Raw genomic sequence first — 17,468 nt, 5'->3', positions numbered from 1 at the left:
TGCTTTTTCCACTGAGCCACGCTGCTTCTCTGTATTAAGTACTGTATTTAAGCGTATGGGAGAGTACTATATAACAGAGTAAGTAGACATGTACCCTGCCCACGAGGAGCTTGAGGTCTATAGGGGGAGATAGACATTAATATAAATGATGACAATATCAATCAATGGTATTTACTGATCACTTACTCTGTGCTTCGGAGGGCTTGGGAGTCAGAAGTCATGGGTTCTAATCCAGACTCCGCTGCTTGTCAGCTGTGTGACTTTGGACAATCACTTAACCTCTCTGTGCCTCAGTTACCTCATTTGGAAAATGGGGATTAAGACTGTGAGCCCCATGTAGGACAATCTGATTACCTTGTATCCCCCCAGCGCTTAGGACAGTGCTTGGCACATAGTAAGCGTTTAACAAATGCTATTATTATTATTCTTACAATTCAATAGAGTTGGTAGGCATGATCCCTGCCCTTAAGGAGCTTACAGTCTAGTGGGGGTGACTTTACTTTTTTTATGGTATTCGTTAAACATTTGCTATATACCAGGCTTTATTTCTATTTATTCTGATGACACCTGTCCACATGTTTTGTTTTGTTGTCTGTATCCCCCTTCTAGACTGTGAGCCCGTGATTGGGTACGGACTGTCTCTTTATGTTGCCAACTTGTACTTCCCAAGTGCTTAGTACAGTGCTCTGCACACAGTAAGCACTCAATAAATACGATTGATTGATTGAATGAATGAATATTAAACGCTGGTGTAGATGCATGCTAACCAGGTTGGACAGAGTCCATGACCCACAGGGGCTCTCAGTTTTAATCCCCAGTTTGCTGATGAGGTAACCGAAACAAAGAGAAGTTAAGTGACTTGTCCAAGGTCACACAGCGACAAGAGGTACTTAGAACCCAGGTCCTCGGGCTCCTGGGACCATGCTCTTTCCACTAGGTCACGTTGTTTGGGAGCTGTGGGTACCAAGAAGCCTCAAACAAGGGATTCCATGACAGTCAGGCTAACACCTAGAAGTTTCCAAAATTTGTCCAAGCTCCTTTAGAAAGGGAGCTGTAGCCCAGCCGATTCAAGGTCCAGGAAGACAACAGAAGCCAGGAACCTCCGAAGTGAACAGAGAGCAGCTAGGAGCAAGAAAGGTGAGTGGGAGGGAGGGAAGTAGTGGGGCTTGGAGCATAAGGCTTTGTGTGCTTTGAAGCTTCTAACAGCAACAAACCACGCTTAGCATTACTCTACATCTAAAATTAATTTCAGCAGCTGAGAAACAATAGCAGCTGGAGGAAAAACCAGACTGCCAGCCAGGAGGCACAATAAGGGACAAAGATGAGCTCAAAAGATAGCCGGGAGCGGGAATGGGGACGCTTTTGCTAAACTCTTTCTCCCTCTTCATTTTGCTTTTCCTTCCCCTATTTCTCTGTGAGGGTGAGGAAGAGAAAGAGGGGGAGAGAGAAATGAGGTGGAGAAAAAGGGAGGAAGAGAACCAGTAACCTTTTTTCCTTTCTCTCTCCTTGCCCTCATCTGTTCAAACCATTGGCCCTGCTGCCTTTCAGTCCAACCTTCTGTTCCACTTTGAGATGCAGAAGATATGAGCACTGTAGTTTCTCACACATGTTTTGAACAGACAGTTCTGGGTGGCTATAGCCTCTAGCAGACTCAGGTGAGTTCTCTCTCATTCTTTTGCAGTCTCTGATGATCTCCCCACTCCTCCCAACTCTCTCCCTGCATCTGATCCCTCCCTCACTCCCCCGCCCCCCGCCCCCCAAGCCTCATTTTTCCAGCTCTCATTCTCTCTGCGATAGGTAGTATTGATTAGAAATGCTGCTCCCTTTCTGGGTTTTGAATTGGGGAGGTTCTTATCTGAAGCTGTAGAATTGGATTCCCTGGTCTACCAACTCTGTTGTATTGGGCTCTCCAAAGTGCATAGTACAGTGCTCTGCCCACAGTAGGTGCTCATTAAATACCACTGATTGGGTGGTTCCCAGTACGGTCGTGGGCTGATGCTCAACTGCTCAACTTGGCCTCCTGGATGACTATATCTCACCGTTGAGAAAATGGAGATGGATGTACAGTAATTTGACAGTACAGGGAAAGCTTTCATCCCATAAGACTTCATGAAATGAAAGCCCAGTCTTCCCAGAATGTAATCAATCAATCGATGGTGTTTAGTGAGCATTTACCGTGTGCAAAGCATTGAGCACTTGGGAGAAGACCACACAATAATGGAGTGGTACACACAATCTCAATCCTCAAGGAGCCCAAGATACTCTCCTTCACTTTTCTGGGAGGGAAGAGAGGAAGTATTTTTTTTTTTTTTTTTACTATTTTCCCCAACTCTAAAATCATTATATGCTGAGATAAGAGGAGAAAGGAAACAACTGAGAGAATCCAGACAAAATAAGTCTCTTCTTTTGGCCTGATTTACCTGGGTAACTGCATCACTATCATCACCGCCCAGACCTATTGAGCGGCTCTCTCCCATCCCCACTTTGGCTAAGGCCTAGTCTTATAAAGTTTCTTCAGATATTGGTCTGCAAGCTTAATGGTACAAAATGCATCACCTAGGCACTTGAATCTGTGACCTTTGGGCATTTGATATGCACCCCACCCTCAACCCCACAGCACTTATGCACATATCTTTAAATTATATATTATAAATTATTTATTTAGAGCTGTTCACCCCTCTAGACTGCAAGCTCAGCGTTTACCAACCCTCCTATATTATACTCTCCCAAGCACTTAGTACAGGGCTCTGCACACAATAGGTGCTCGATAAGTTTCTTTTTTGGTAAGTTGATAAATCAACAAATACCACTGATTGATAAAAGGTCAGGGACAGCTGACCCTTTGCTCTTCCAGAGCTCTACCTTTCTTCCTCCTTGAGGATACAGCTTGAGGATGTCTGCCAAACACTGTTGAGTGTCATTATTTTAAAAAATACAGTGTTATGATGGATGAGTTTCTTCATTTTTAAATCTTCAAAAGAAATTCAGAGAAGGACGTGAAGTAAAATAGAACACAATAAAAAATTCAGTAGCAGTAGTATTTATGGAGCACTCTTTTTGTGTGGTATACTGTACTAGGTGCTTGTGAAGTACAGAATAAAGAAGTGGCATGTTCTTTGCCCACAAGGATCTTACACTCCAATGGAGGAGACAAACATAAAGATATTTACAAGCAGCAAAGCTATTTGTACAAAACCAGATAAAACATCATTTTTCAGGCATTGTCCCACTCCTCAAAAACCTCTAATGGTCACCCATTCCTCTGTAAACATTAAGTGCTCAATAAATGCCTGATTTGCAGAGCCCTGCTTTTTCCAATGGACCATCAGTGTGTATCGTACTATTTGATGATTAAATAGATTCTCAGAACTGGAAGGAATTTAAGAAGCCATTTGATCCTGCCTTTTATTTCCTGTAGGCAAATGACTGAACCATGCAAGCCCTTCATACAGTGCTCTGCACACAGTAAGCACTCAATAAATACCATTGATTGATTGATTTACACGAAGTAGGCACTCAGTAAATTCTGTCAACGGCCTCGAGGAATGGAAAATCCACAGCCTCCCTTGGTAACCTGGTCTAGGGTCTTATCAACGTGATGATAGTCAAAAACCCCTTAGGTCTGTCTAAACAAACTCTGGTCTGCTGCCATTTATAGTTGAGCTAATTTCTTATTGTTCAGCCCTCCTTGGATACAGCTAACCCCTGGTCAGGATGCTCCCTACATACCCCTTCATATACTTGAAGACAGCAGGGTTAAGCAGCCTTACCATCTATTCTAATATCTGCATAGCCAACATCTCACCTCTCACATGCATATTTTTCCCAGCACTCAACATACTGTTCTGCACACAGTAAGCGCTTAATAAATAAGCTCACGAAGGGGTGAAATAGTCAGAAGCAGGGGAGCATCTACTCGAGGCTTGCCTTTGGTGGTGAAGATTTGTGACCCCAATGCTGAAAATAGCTGGCTAACACAAAGGGTGTTCTGACGGTTTTGACAACTGTCTACATGTTTTGTTTTGTTGTCCATCTCCCCCTTCTAGACTGTGAGCCCGTTGTTGGGTAGGGACCGTCTCTATATGTTGCCGATTTGTACTTCCCAAGCGCTTAGCACAGTGCTCTGCACACAGTAAGCGCTCAGTAAATACGATTGATTGATTGATTGATAAATACAATTGAATGAATGAAATGAATTTGAACCGCTTTGGTCCGTGCCCTTCACGTTAGGCACTGGCCGTATCGTGTGGTCTCTGATTCAAAATGGGTTTTGTCTATAGAATGAATGCACGCCATTCACAGTGCCCCGCACTTCTGCCTGACTACTTGCTTGAACTCACTGCTTCGGCAGGAACCCAACCGGCAAGTACCAGCGAAGTGTGAGAGGCCTCTACAATCGATTTCTTGGCACAACGTCTCGGTCTTAAAGTCTTTGTGATTTGACTGAGGTTCACCCGTGACCCCTTTGTCATCGTGGCCCAGTGAGTAGAGCACAGACCTGGAAATCAGGAGCCCTGGGTGCTGGATGCGGCTCCACCACTTGCTTGCTGTGTGACCTGGGGCATGTCACTTAACCTCCCTGGGCCTCAGATTCCTCCTTTGTAAAATGGGGAGAAAATACCGGTTTTCCCTCCCTCTTAGATTGTTATCCACATGTGAGCTAGGCACCGTGTCTGATCTGATTACCTTGTATCTCTCTCAGTGTTTAGCAGAGTGCTTGGTTTGTAATGAGCACTTGATAAATACCATTACTATTATTTGTTGCTGAATTGTACTTCCCAAGCGCTTAGTACTGTGCTCTGCACACAGTAAGCACTCAGTAAATACGACTGAATGAATGAATTATCACTCTCCAAATTGCACAACCCTTACAGCGCTGCTTGCTTGCTGGATCTTGAGGCTGTAGTTTCACACTTTTACATTGAAAGGGACCCAAGGAGGGGACCAAATTTTATACAGTGAAACGTTCTAAGCACTGAGCTGACTTGTAGCTTCTTCAGTACACCAGACCTCTGAAAACCATTTTCTTCAAATGTTACTTGTAAGAAATACGTTTGGGCTTGAGTTAAAAACAACACACAGTCTCCTTTGTGATTACTCACAGTCTCATTAACTTAAATCAATCTCTCTCCATGTTAGGCAGGAACCCAGTAGGGCTGAATTAGTTCCATGATAATGCAGTGTTAAGCAAAAGAACACTAAAAAAAAGGTCTCCCGGAGGAAATAATGTAAAGTGCATTAAAGCTCTCCCAAGGGGAAAAAAAAACATTTCCCAAAACAATATAAATATATTAAGAAACAGCAGTAAAAACACACGACATAGTCGTGTGATCAAGTAGTAATGTAAATACACACCAAGAATCAAATTATAAATTAGATTTTTTTTTGGATGTGAATGTAAATATCGCTCTTACTATGTGCCAGGCACTGTGGATACAAGCAAATCGGGAGGGACACAGTCCCTGTCCCACGTGGGGCTCACAGTCTCAATCCCCACTTTACAGAGGAGATAACTGAGGCACGGAGACACGTGACCCGCCCAAGATCACACAGCAGACAAGTGGTGGAGTTGGGATTAGAACCCATGACCCTCTGACCCCCAGGCCCGCGCTCTATCCACTAAGCCATGCTGCTTCTCCGCGTGCCACCTAAGCACCTCTCTTCTCACAATCTCCCGTAGCGTTTCTTGTTTAAGCATTTAAAGCACAAACCTATGTAAATATCCCCTTTTCCTTCTTCCTCCTATCTGTAATTTAGATGAGTGTCTGTCTCCCCTGCTAGACTGTAAACTCCTTGAGGGTAGAGGGCCATGTCTACTAACTGTATTGGAGTCTCCCAAGACCTTGATATAGTGCTCTGCACACAGTAACTCCTCAGTAAATGCTACCGCTGGATCCATCACCACAGCAAATTCATTTATTCAATCGGATTTATTGAGCGTTTACTGAGTGCAGAGCACTGTACTAAGCATTTGGGAAGTACAAGTCGGCAACATATACAGAGATGGTCCCTACCTGACAACGGGCTCACCGTCTAGAAATGATGGAGCCAAAGGAGGTTTGGTCCTCAGGATACCCTGAGGGTGCCTCTATCTCCTAAACAAATGTGGGGACTGATAGAGGAGAAGGGCAGGAAGCCCCAGTCACTGACACATGCACGGTGCTGGGCAGGATGTTCAAATAATAATAATTATAGCATTTATTAAGCACTTACTGTGAGTCAAGCACGGTTCTGTGCACTGCGGTAGATACTCTGTGCCAGGCACTGAACTAAGCGCTGGGGTGGATACAAGCAAATCAGGTGGGACACAATCCCCGTCCCATGTGGGGCTCACAGCCTCAATCCCCATTTTCCAGATGAGATAACGGAGACGTTACGTGACTTGCCCAAGTGCACGGTTCTGTGCACTGCGGTCGATACAAGTCAATCGGGTCGATCCAAGTCCTTGTCCCTCACAGGCTAAGGAGGAGGGAGAACAGGTACTTAATCCCCACTTGTCAGGTGGGGTCACTGAGGCACAGAGAAGTTAAGCATCTTGCTCAAGATCACATGGCAGGCAAATGGCGAAGCCAGAATTGGAACCCAGGGCCTCTGACTTCCAGGCCTGTGCTCTTTCCACTAGGCCACACTGCTTCATACCTACTGCAACCACTTTTTGGATTCATTTATTAAAGAAAAGGTGAGAACTTTATAAGTCTACTCTAAAAAATTACAGGGAACTTTCACATTTTAAAATTATTTTAATACTTTGGATTATGTTGATACAGCAATGTTCACGGAGACAATATACTAGCTGGTGTCAGAGAACTAGGGAAGCATTCCTTGGATTCTCCAATTTGTCCATACAGAAACCTGTAAGTGGGTTTCCCCACTTTCTCAGGTAGGTGACAGTGAGATGGCAACTCACATCTATAGTCTCACTACATGATCTTTGCAGCTCTTTAGAAAAGGTTTAAGAACAAGTTTGGGAAGAATAAGCACACCGGCAATCAAGAAATTGCAGAGCAGGACTGTACCGGAGAGAAACGCTGTTGTGAATTTTTAGGTGCTTGCAATGTGCACTGTACTATTAAAATAATTTTAAAATATCTGAAAAGCAGTAGCGGTGAAAAAAAATTCCACGGAACTTCATAGCAGCGGTCATGTATGTGAGGGAGAGCACTTTTCCACCACAGGCCACAACGCTTTAGGGAGCATATATAAATAACATGTAAAGGAGATTTTTTTTCCAAAGCAAATACCAACAGAGGAATTAGTTTGCCTCTTAATGCAAAGACTTCTAAACAAGTAAAAAAATACTGCAGCATATACAGAGAACTGCTGAGATTCTAACAAAACTTCATTTCTATATTGTACTAATTTGAAGGTGACTGGCATTAATAAGAACAGTAAAGTCACGACAAGTACCTTGAGAACAACCAATTAAATAATTACAGTGTTTTTCCATGCATGGTTTGAACTGAAAAGAAAAACATAAACCCTCAATTAAAAAATAACTTCACTTTGAAATCCCAGAGTCATTCATCCGTAATTCAGTAAAATGAAGGGAATTTGCTTGGGATTCTTTACCTATCACTAAGACTCAAGGTATTAAAATTTTTTTAAAAAAGAAAAGAATACCAGCAAGTATCCTTGTTTTTTTTAAAAGCATAAAACAAAATGATACAGACCTTCACAAGACTTTTCACCCACTTTTGTTAGTACCGAGTATGAAATCCATCAAACGATCCTATATCATAATAAGGGCATACATTTCTCTCGAAAAACTGGCAGTCTGGAAGATCTCTTAATTGCACTACACATATATATCCCTGAGATTTTTTTTTTTAACACAAACGACTACATTTCGCTTTTTAAATATCCATTGGGATCTACTTTACTACTGCACCAAAGTACATTGCCATTTTAGATTATTTCTGCATTCATTAGTTCAGCTGTCAAATGCTGTCAATGCTGTAAAGCTATTTTCTTCTTTTTTTTTGTAAAAAAAAATGCCTTCTCCAGACCTCCAAATGTTTAATATACACTGAGATTTCAGACCGATTCCAGAGCAGAACTCAACTAATAACGGGACTTGACTTAAACAAAAGTACATAATTAAAAACCAGCTTGTGCCACTGAGACAAATCTTCAAGATATGGATTAAATAGTTTAAACTTGAGCATGAGGCAAAAATGTCAACGAGGTACATGATCCAGAATACAGTAACACCCAAACTTGGCAATTTACTGGCAAAATGGGAGTATCAAGTACAAACTTGATCTATTGCAAAATTCTTCCACTACGCTTGCCTTAATTTTCCCAGGTTTGCATTATGAATTCTGTTACTCTTAAAGGTGGGGGTTGGCAATTGCTCTCATTTCCTGTTAAACAATGCACACAGAATTAGCTAGGAGGTTAGGAAAAATGATTTTTTCCTACTATTAAAATAAATCAACCTTAAGGAAAACAAAGGTTGACCAAGAATTGAACTTACTAACTTATCTTTCTAACCTACAATATCTTTGAAGAGCAAAGCAAGTAGGTTTACACAGTATGAATTACAAGGCTAACATTTTTCTTATGTGGTTTAATTGAATTGTTGGCCACGGGTCTCTGGGGTTGAAGGAAGAGTTTGGAGGCTAATACCTATCCGGAGAACTGTTGTCCCGTCCTTATTTTTCAGGGTGAAGAAGGGTGAAGATACTGTGGCGGGAACTCCACTTAATGAACACTTCCACCCAGACACATGAAAACTGAGTAGGAAAATAGATTGCCTTCAGGAGTGGGGAAATCAGCCTGTACAAATAAACCTAGACATCTGTTCCCTTTCCGTAGTAAAATATTTACAGTACATGAAACAAAAAGCTCTAAGCATACACCTGTTAATATTGCTGACCAGGGGTGCCGTTGAATGGGCCCACTGAAATTTACTTGGTACATTTTCTTCATGCTGTTCTGCAGTGACACCCTTGTGGATCAGCAATGAAAAACTATAAAACAATATTCATGAACACAAGCCCTTGTGCAAAACATTTTCCGAGTGCCAAGTCGTTCTACATTCACTGTGAGAAAAAGACCGTACAAATATATTCTATGCATCTTCATCATGGCCAAAAAAATGAATGAAATGTTGCTTTTTCGTCCGACCGACGGTTTACTTGTCACTGCTCTTTTTACTTTGCCTCGAAAGGCAAATGATGGCGATGCTAACTGATGACACACAGAACTGGTTTCACTACCTTGCTTACAGAAATAATTCCCGATACTATTTCAGGGTCTATTGGCATATTCTTGTAAAGTACGACTCTCTTGGCAAAAACAAGCAGAAAGTCCCCAAAGCTTGCAGGTTCTGATGAGATACTTCGACATGTCTTTGTCTATCCACCATTAAGATGTGTGGGAGAATAATCCAGAGCAACCTGAAGGAGAAAGCTTAATTTTGAAGTCTAATGTGAACCTATTGTGAGCTCCAGCTCTTTCATCCACCCATGCTGTCCCTGATGCGATCCACTCGAACAGCGAGCTCCCTGAAGGAGGGGCGCTGGCTTACATTGTTGTTCCAGCACTCTGTCATTATAGAATAAATCTGGGGAAACAGAAAAGAAATCAGAATTATGCCCATCAGAGTGCATCTTGTTCATCTGGGTGGGAGACTGATAATTAGTATTCCCTGGATTGTTTTGCACTTTAGAGCATCTGTCACCCTTCCCGTGCCTCAGTTTCCCACTCCTAATTCTCTAAAAATGCTCAGCTAATTATATGTCACAGAATTGGGATTCTTTAATAATAATAATAATAATAACGGTATTTGTTAAGCGCTTACTATGTGCAAAGCACTGTTGTGAGCGTTGGGGGATACAAGGTGATCAGGTGTCCCACGTGGGGCTCACAGTCTTCATCCCCATTTTACATATGAGGGAACTGAGGCACAGAGAGGCTAAGTGGCTTGCCCAAGGTCACACAGCTGACAAGTGGTGGAGCCGGGATTCAAACCCATGACCTCTGACTCCCAAGCCCGGGCTCTTTCCATTGAGCCACGCTGCTCCTCTTTACTTTGGGATATATACTTACTGTAAACATTAATGATAATAGAGACCAAATATTCTTATTACCTCATCAGGACAGCCCTCTGGTCTTGGAAGCCGTCCATTATTCTTCAAAAGTTCTATCAAATGGAATACAATCATCTGTCCTTGTTTGTCATTGCCAATCATTCGCATGAATTCCTGTAAAAACAACAGCTCTCTGCATAAGTCTCTTATGGGCTCTTGTTTATGTACAGAGCCCTGATATAATAATGTAATAATTTAATTTCCTGGGGTTGTTCATCCAAGTTTTCAAAACCTAGTGTCATGGTGAAAATTATTCCCGTGGGAGCAATCAGTCAATTCAATCATACTTATTGGGTGCTTACTGTGTACAGAGCACAATACTAAGCACTTGGGAGAGTACAACACAATAATGTAACAGGCACACTCCCTTCCCACAATGAGCTAAATAACCCATTCTCTGCATAGGTGTAAAATGTACACATGAGACATACTCAGTCTCCTACACAGACACACATACACACACATCAACAGATGCACATCCCAACAGGGAATTGGGTATTGAGAGCTGGCAGAAGGAGGGAGGGAATGGCATCTCAGAATAGCAGGAGACGGAAGAAGGAAAGGGGTCTGGAGAGTTGGGACGTGAAGGGGGAAAGGAAAAGGCTCTGGAACTCTGGAGAGGGTATGGGATCTGGGAGCACTGGGAGAGAAAGAGAGAAGAAATCTGGAACTGCAGATGGGAAGTGGGAAAAAGGTGGGTGAGGGGATGTGAGAGAAGGAAAACAAAGAGGGTCTGGGCACATCATGGGATAGGGCATTGAAGGATGGTCCTACTACTTTAATAACACTGGGAAGAAAATAGAAAAACAATCCAGAACTAGCTAAAGACTCCCACTCTACTAAACTCTTTCTCCTCTCTCCTCCCAATTTTATTTCCTCCCCATTCCCTAGCCCTTTCTCCTTTCCCTCTGACATTCACGTGATCTTCCCTGAAGCTTTCGTGCCTGACTAGCCCTCCTCTTACTAAAACCATCTATTATTATATATCAGCTAAAACCTGTGAAAAAATTCATTAGGCCTTCCCAGACTGAACCCCCCATTTTTCCTCTCGTCCTCCTCCTCCCCTTCCCATCGTCCCCCTCCCTCCCTCTGCCCTTCCCCCTTTCCCTCCCCACAACACTTGTGTATATTTGTACATATTTATTACTCTATTTTATTAATGAAGTGCATATAGCTATAATTCTATTTTGTCGGTATTGACACCTGTCTACTTGTTTTTTTTTTCTTTTTTGTCTGTCTCCCGCTTCTAGACTGTGAGCCCATTGTTGGGTAGGGACCGTCTCTATTTGTTGCCGATTTGTACTTCCCAAGCGCTTAGCACAGTGCTCTGCACACAGTAAGGGCTCAATAAATACAACTGAATGAATGAATGAATAAATGTTTTTAAAAATTAGGATTATTCCCCATTATCCACCCATTTGGTCTTCCACTCATCAAGTCACCCACCGTCACCTAGCCTCCTCTCTTGAATCTGTCTCTAGGACATTTTTAATCTGTTTCTCTCCATTTATACCTCTCTACGTAGCTCTCGTTTGCCAGGTCTTACTGGTTTTTGTAGCAGAACTCCTTTCCCCTCCATATATGCTAGACTACCACTCTCCCCCACCTTCAAAGCCTTATTAAGGTCAAATCATCTCCAAGAGGCCTTCTCCGACTAAGCCCTTTCCCCAGCCTCCATCTCTCTTCTGTGCCGTCTCCGCGCTTGGATCTGTGACCTTGGAGGATTTGGTGTTTGTCCCACCCTCGGCCCCACAGCGCTTATGTATATATTTATAAATTATGTATTAGAAATAATAATAATAATATTTGTTAAGCACTTTCTATGTGCCAGGCACTGTTCTAAGGGCTGGAATGATTTACTCATACTCCTGTCTGCCTTCCCCTCTAGACTGTAAGCTCGTTGTGGGCAGGTAATGTGCCTTCCGACTCTGTTGCACTGTAAAGCGGCATGGCTTAGTGGAAAGAGCACGGGCTTGGGAATCAGAGGTCATGGGTTCTAAACCTGGCTCCACCGCTTGTCAGCTGTGTGACTTTGGTCAAGTCACTTCACTTCTCTGTGCCTCAGTTACCTTATCTGTAAAAGGAGGATTAAGACTATGAGCCCCACGTGGGACAATCTGATTACCCTGTATCTACCCCAGTGCTTAGAACAGTGCTTGGCACATAGTAAGCGCTTAACAAATACCATCGTGATTAGAGAAGCAGCATGGCTTAGTGAAAGGAGCACAGGCTTGGGAGTCAGAGGACGTGGGTTCTAATCCCGGTTTCACCGCTTGTCGGCTGTGTGACCTTGGGCAAGCCACTTCACTTCTCTGTGACTCAGTTACCTCATCTGTAAAATGGGGATTAAGACTGTGAGTCCCACATGGGACAACCTGATTACCTTGCATCTACCCCAGCGCTTAGAACAGCGTTTAGCACATAGTAAGCGCTTAACCAATACCATAATTATGATTATCATTATTATTACAGGTCAGTCCAGAAACTTGGATTCTTCTATAATTGTGTCTAAGCTCCTAGAACAGTGCTCTGCACACAGTAAGCACTCAGTAAATACCATCGGTGGATTGACTGCACGAGTTGGGCTCTCCCAAGTGCTCCATCCCCAGTAGGCGCTCAAAAAATACCACTGAGTGTTTGATAGCTCTATGACTATTTCCCAATCTCTCTATGTCTTCATTGTGGGTTCTACAGGTACACCTCACTGTCAGTAGCATCATTTACAAATAGGAAGGCCAACTCTATGTGTACGTGGAGATGTATGTGATGTTTTGTGGTTGCTCTAGTTGTTTGTGCCGGGTCCTCCGTGTGCCTATTAGTGTGTTTGTTGAATCCCACTCGGGCTCTGTGTTTCTGCTCTTTTTTCCTTTGGTGCCCTTATCCCTAGGATTTGTATCCTTTAAGTACTCTATTCACCCCACCCTTAGTCCCACGGCATTTGGGTATGCATCTGTAATTTCTTTAAATGTCTGTCCACTTGCTCTAGATGCTTACTGTGTGCAGAGCACTGTACAAGTTGGGAACTTGGGAAGTACAAGTTGGCAACATATAGAGACGGTCCCTACCCAACAGCGGGCTCACCACTGATTGGTGCTTCCTTTATTCATCCTCCCCTCCTCCCAGCCCCACAGCATTTATGTACAGAACTGTAATTTTATTTCTATTAATGTCTGTCTCTCCCTCTAGACTGTAAGCTCGCTGTGGGCAGGGGATGTCTGTTTATTGCTATGTAGTCCTCTCCCAAGAGCTTAGTACAGTGGTCTGCACACAGTAAGTGCTCAATAAATGAATGACTGATTATACTGAATACGTCCAGATTAGCAGACAGAGATTCCACCGTGACTTTTTCAACTCTTCAGTGGTATTTATTTAGCACTTACTGTGCTGCAGAGCACAGTAGTAAGAGCTTAGATATGATTTAGATGAATCCTGGTTTCTGGACTGGGCTCCATCCCCATGTGTAACTGAGAAGTGAATTTTCACTGGGATCACATTTTCTCAAAGCTATGATCACCTTGGCTGAGTGCATGAAAATCTCTTTTCTCCCGACCAAAAAACAAAAACCCCAAAGTCAGGGGTCGGTGCAACATTAGTAACCTAAAATCATCGAGTTAAAGGATTTTTTTTGGTACTGGATCGGACTAGAAATCCTTCATTATATTGTTCTCAAAGAACATATCCACAGCTTCTTTTCTCCGATTAATGAGCACAGGTGAACCAACATTTTTTTTGGTATAAATGGACTTTGTACTACTGAAAAAAAATCCAACAAGTTTCAAAGGCCTCATAATGGATTATGGCTTATTTTCCAGATGACCCTGTTTTCCCACTTCCCTCCTCCACTCCCCACCACGAGATTGGTAGATAAAAATGGCACACTGACCGCTGGTGGGCTTTTGCTTTTCTCGATATATGTGAACAGTTCATACAGAACCACTCCAAAACTCCAGACATCCGAGGCTACGGAAAACTTGCTCTCCGTCAGAGATTCCGGAGCATACCTAGATTGAGTGGAAGGAAATCAATAAAGATCAAAAGACCGAACGAGACCGTGGTCCTGCCAATTTATGATTATCCGGCTAAGGGGAGACAGAATTGCATGGATAAATTCAAGACCACTGATCATCCCAAACCCTCGTTTGAGCCAATGATTTCGACCTTGAAATCAGGAAGCAGCGGGGCCTAGTGGAAAAAGTCCAGGCCTGGGAAGTCAGAGGACCTGGGTTCTAATCCCGGCTCTGCCACTTGTCTGCTGTATGACCATGAGCGAGTCACTTCACTTCTCTGTACTTCTATAAAATTGGGATTAAGACTGTGAGCCTTATGCAGGACAGGAGCTGTGTCCCACCTGAAGACCTTGTATCTACACCAGTACTTACTACGGTGCCTGACACATAGTAAGGGCTTAAGAAACCATGAAAAAAAGAATCAATCAATCAATCAATCGTATTTATTGAGTGCTTACTATGTGCAGAGCACTGTACTAAGCGCTTGGGAAGTACAAATTGGCATCACATAGAGACAGTCCCTACCCAACAGTGGGCTCACAGTCTAAAAGGGGGAGACAGAGAACAGAACCAAACACACCAGCAAAATAAAATAAGTAGGATAGAAATGTACAAGTAAAATAAATAAATAAATAAATAAATAGAGCAATAAATATGTACAACCATATATACATATATACAGGTGCTGTGGGGAAGGGAAGGAGGTAAGACGGGGGGATGGAGAGGGGGACGAGGGGAGAGGAAAGAAGGGGCTCAGTCTGGGAAGGCCTCCTGGAGGAGGTGAGCTCTCAGCAGGGCCTTGAAGGGAGGAAGAGAGCTAGCTTGGCGGATGGGCAGAGGGAGGGCATTCCAGGCCCGGGGGATGACGTGGGCCGGGGGTCGATGGCGGGACAGGCGAGAGCGAGGTACAGTGAGGAGATTAGTGGTGGAGGAGCGGAGGGTGCGGGCTGGGCAGTAGAAGGAGAGAAGGGAGGTGAGGTAGGAGGGGGCGAGGTGATGGAGGGCCTTGAAGCCCAGGGTGAGGAGTTTCTGCTTGATGCGCAGATTGATCGGTAGCCATTGGAGGTTTTTGAGGAGGGGAGTAATATGTCCAGAGCGTTTCTGGACAAAGATAATCCGGGCAGCAGCATGAAGTATGGATTGAAGTGGAGAGAGACACGAGGATGGGAGATCAGAGAGAAGGCTAGTGCAGTAGTCCAGACGGGATAGGATGAGAGCTTGAATTAGCAGGGTAGCGGTTGGGATGGAGAGGAAAGGGCGGATCTTGGCAATGTTGTGGAGCTGAGACCGGCAGGTTTTGGTGACGGCTTGGATGTGAGGGGTGAATGAGAGAGCGGAGTCGAGGATGACACCAAGGTTGCGGGCCTGTGAGACGGGAAGGATGGTAGTGCCGTCAACAGAGATGGGAAAGTCAGGGAGAGGACAAGGTTTGGGAGGGAAGACAAGGAGCTCAGTCTTCGACATGTTGAGCTTTAGGTGGCGGGCGGACATCCAGATGGAGATGTCCTGAAGGCAGGAGGAGATGCGAGCCTGGAGGGAGGGGGAGAGAGCAGGGGCAGAGATGTAGATCTGGGTGTCATCAGCGTAGAGATGATAGTTGAAGCCGTGGGAGCGAATGAGGTCACCAAGGGAGTGAGTGTAGATTGAGAACAGAAGGGGACCAAGCACTGAACCTTGGGGAACCCCCACAGTAAGAGGATGGGAGGGGGAGGAGGAGCCTGCAAAAGAGACTGAGAAAGAACGACCGGAGAGATAAGAGGAGAACCAGGAGAGGACAAAAGAACAAAAAACTCTCTCCAGAAACAAAACCATTGCTGGTGTAGAGGGACCTGAGCCTGTTTCTTTTTAAGGGTCTGGATGCAGCTGAACGGGCCAGGAGCCCTTCTGCATGTCTTCAGCTCCATTCAAGCACCCTCTTGAAGGTTTGGTGTTCTTTCATGGAACTGTAGCTTAAGATCATGGTGTGAAAAGGAAAAGTGCTATAGTGTGTGCAGAGTAAAGGGACACAAATAAGGGAAAGGGGATGGCAGAAGGGACAGGGAGGGAAGGGAGGAGTGGTAGTGAGGGAGCGAAGGAGAAAGAGGGAACATGGTGTGATTTATGACAGAGCTCTCTTGTTCCCGAATCCTCCAGCTGAGGATACCAAGGGTCTTTTACTGAGCTTCACAATTCAGTCGTTCCTCCCCAGTGAAACCTTTTTACCAGACCTGCTAACAAGAAGAAAAAGCAACTGATCTGTAATTTTCCTTCTTTCCCCCGCTGTTCAGCCGGTAGTACTGTAAAGAAGAATGGTTTTTCTATCATGAAAGATTCAAGGAAATAAATTAGTCAAACGTAAAGCATATCAAAGCACTACATAAGCCTACATTTGCATTTCACTAATTTCTACTTTCTGCACAGTCTATCGCAGTATTTCTGTGCACCACAGAATAAATATGTTTATTCTTCTTGGCTGTAATCTTGATCAACCAAACACAAATTAACTGTTCCACTCCTAAATGTGTTGTTTTTTTTTTAACTTTTCCTTCATTTTTCCATTTTCCAAAGGCCAATTTACAGTAGTACTTTTAAATTTGTTTGAGGTTACCACTCCAATAGACTGCAGACTGTATATTTCAATGAGAGGGGAAACGAATGATAGACCTGGAATGGAGAATCATTCTTACAGGGACAAAGCGAATGTTAACCATAAAAATGCCTTTATATTAAAGAATTATGCAAAGCAACCTTGAATAGGAAACAACCTTTTTTATATTAAAGAGACTAGGTAGTTATTTAAATCAAATAAGCAGCTCATGTTTATCGTCCCTTAATGCAAGCACTACAGTGTTTTCCTCAAGATATTTTGATCAAATACTGGCTGGTGTGCTAAGAAATCACATTGGTACTACTAGTGGATTGTGACAGCACTGTTCTAGAGCTGCTGATGTCAAAAATAGGTCACCACAACATTTTTGTGACTGTACATTTTAAAAATTAAGCAAATAATGGTAAAAAGTTTTATGTGGACCATCTCTAGGCAAAGACATTTTCAACTGGGACATTTTTAATTTTGAGCACTGTACCAAAATGATCAGGGATTTCACTAAGAACCACTGATCTAGAGACAAGTCTTCCTTCTTTTCCAATTTCCGCCTCCAGGTGCTCTCCTTGCACCCAAGTCTTTCACAGACCTGGGAGTACATTCATCCTAAAGATATCTGATAATAACATTAACTGATGATGTAATAGCTTTCTTCATGTTGTTTCTCTCTTCCCCTGCTGGGCTAAGCCATCAATAATGTGACCTTCTAAGAGCATTTCAGAAATTGCCGTAAATCTTTCATATTACCGTGGCAGAAAAATATTGCAGGACTTCACATCTTAC

General features: G+C 43.4%; 1 protein-coding gene across 3 annotated transcripts in view; it reads right to left on the bottom strand.

Moving 5' to 3' along the window:
* Positions 1–6,729: 6,729 nt before the first annotated feature.
* JAK2 (Janus kinase 2) overlaps positions 6,730–17,468 on the bottom strand; it is a 187,711-nt gene continuing 176,972 nt past the window's right edge. For all 3 annotated transcript variants that reach the window (XM_038769577.1, XM_038769575.1, XM_038769578.1), the window contains 3 exons: positions 13,978–14,095; positions 10,095–10,208; positions 6,730–9,568 (listed from right to left, as the gene is read on the bottom strand). In XM_038769577.1, the coding sequence (XP_038625505.1) occupies positions 9,461–9,568; positions 10,095–10,208; positions 13,978–14,095 (340 nt within the window). In that variant the 3' untranslated portion in view covers positions 6,730–9,460. The remainder of the gene's footprint in view (positions 9,569–10,094; positions 10,209–13,977; positions 14,096–17,468) is intronic.

The sequence above is a fragment of the Tachyglossus aculeatus genome, chromosome X4, assembly GCF_015852505.1.
Source record: "Tachyglossus aculeatus isolate mTacAcu1 chromosome X4, mTacAcu1.pri, whole genome shotgun sequence".
NCBI classification, from domain to species: Eukaryota; Metazoa; Chordata; class Mammalia; order Monotremata; family Tachyglossidae; genus Tachyglossus; species Tachyglossus aculeatus.
The sequence above is the reverse complement of the archived record's forward strand: the minus strand, read 5'-3'. Positions and strand labels throughout refer to the sequence as shown.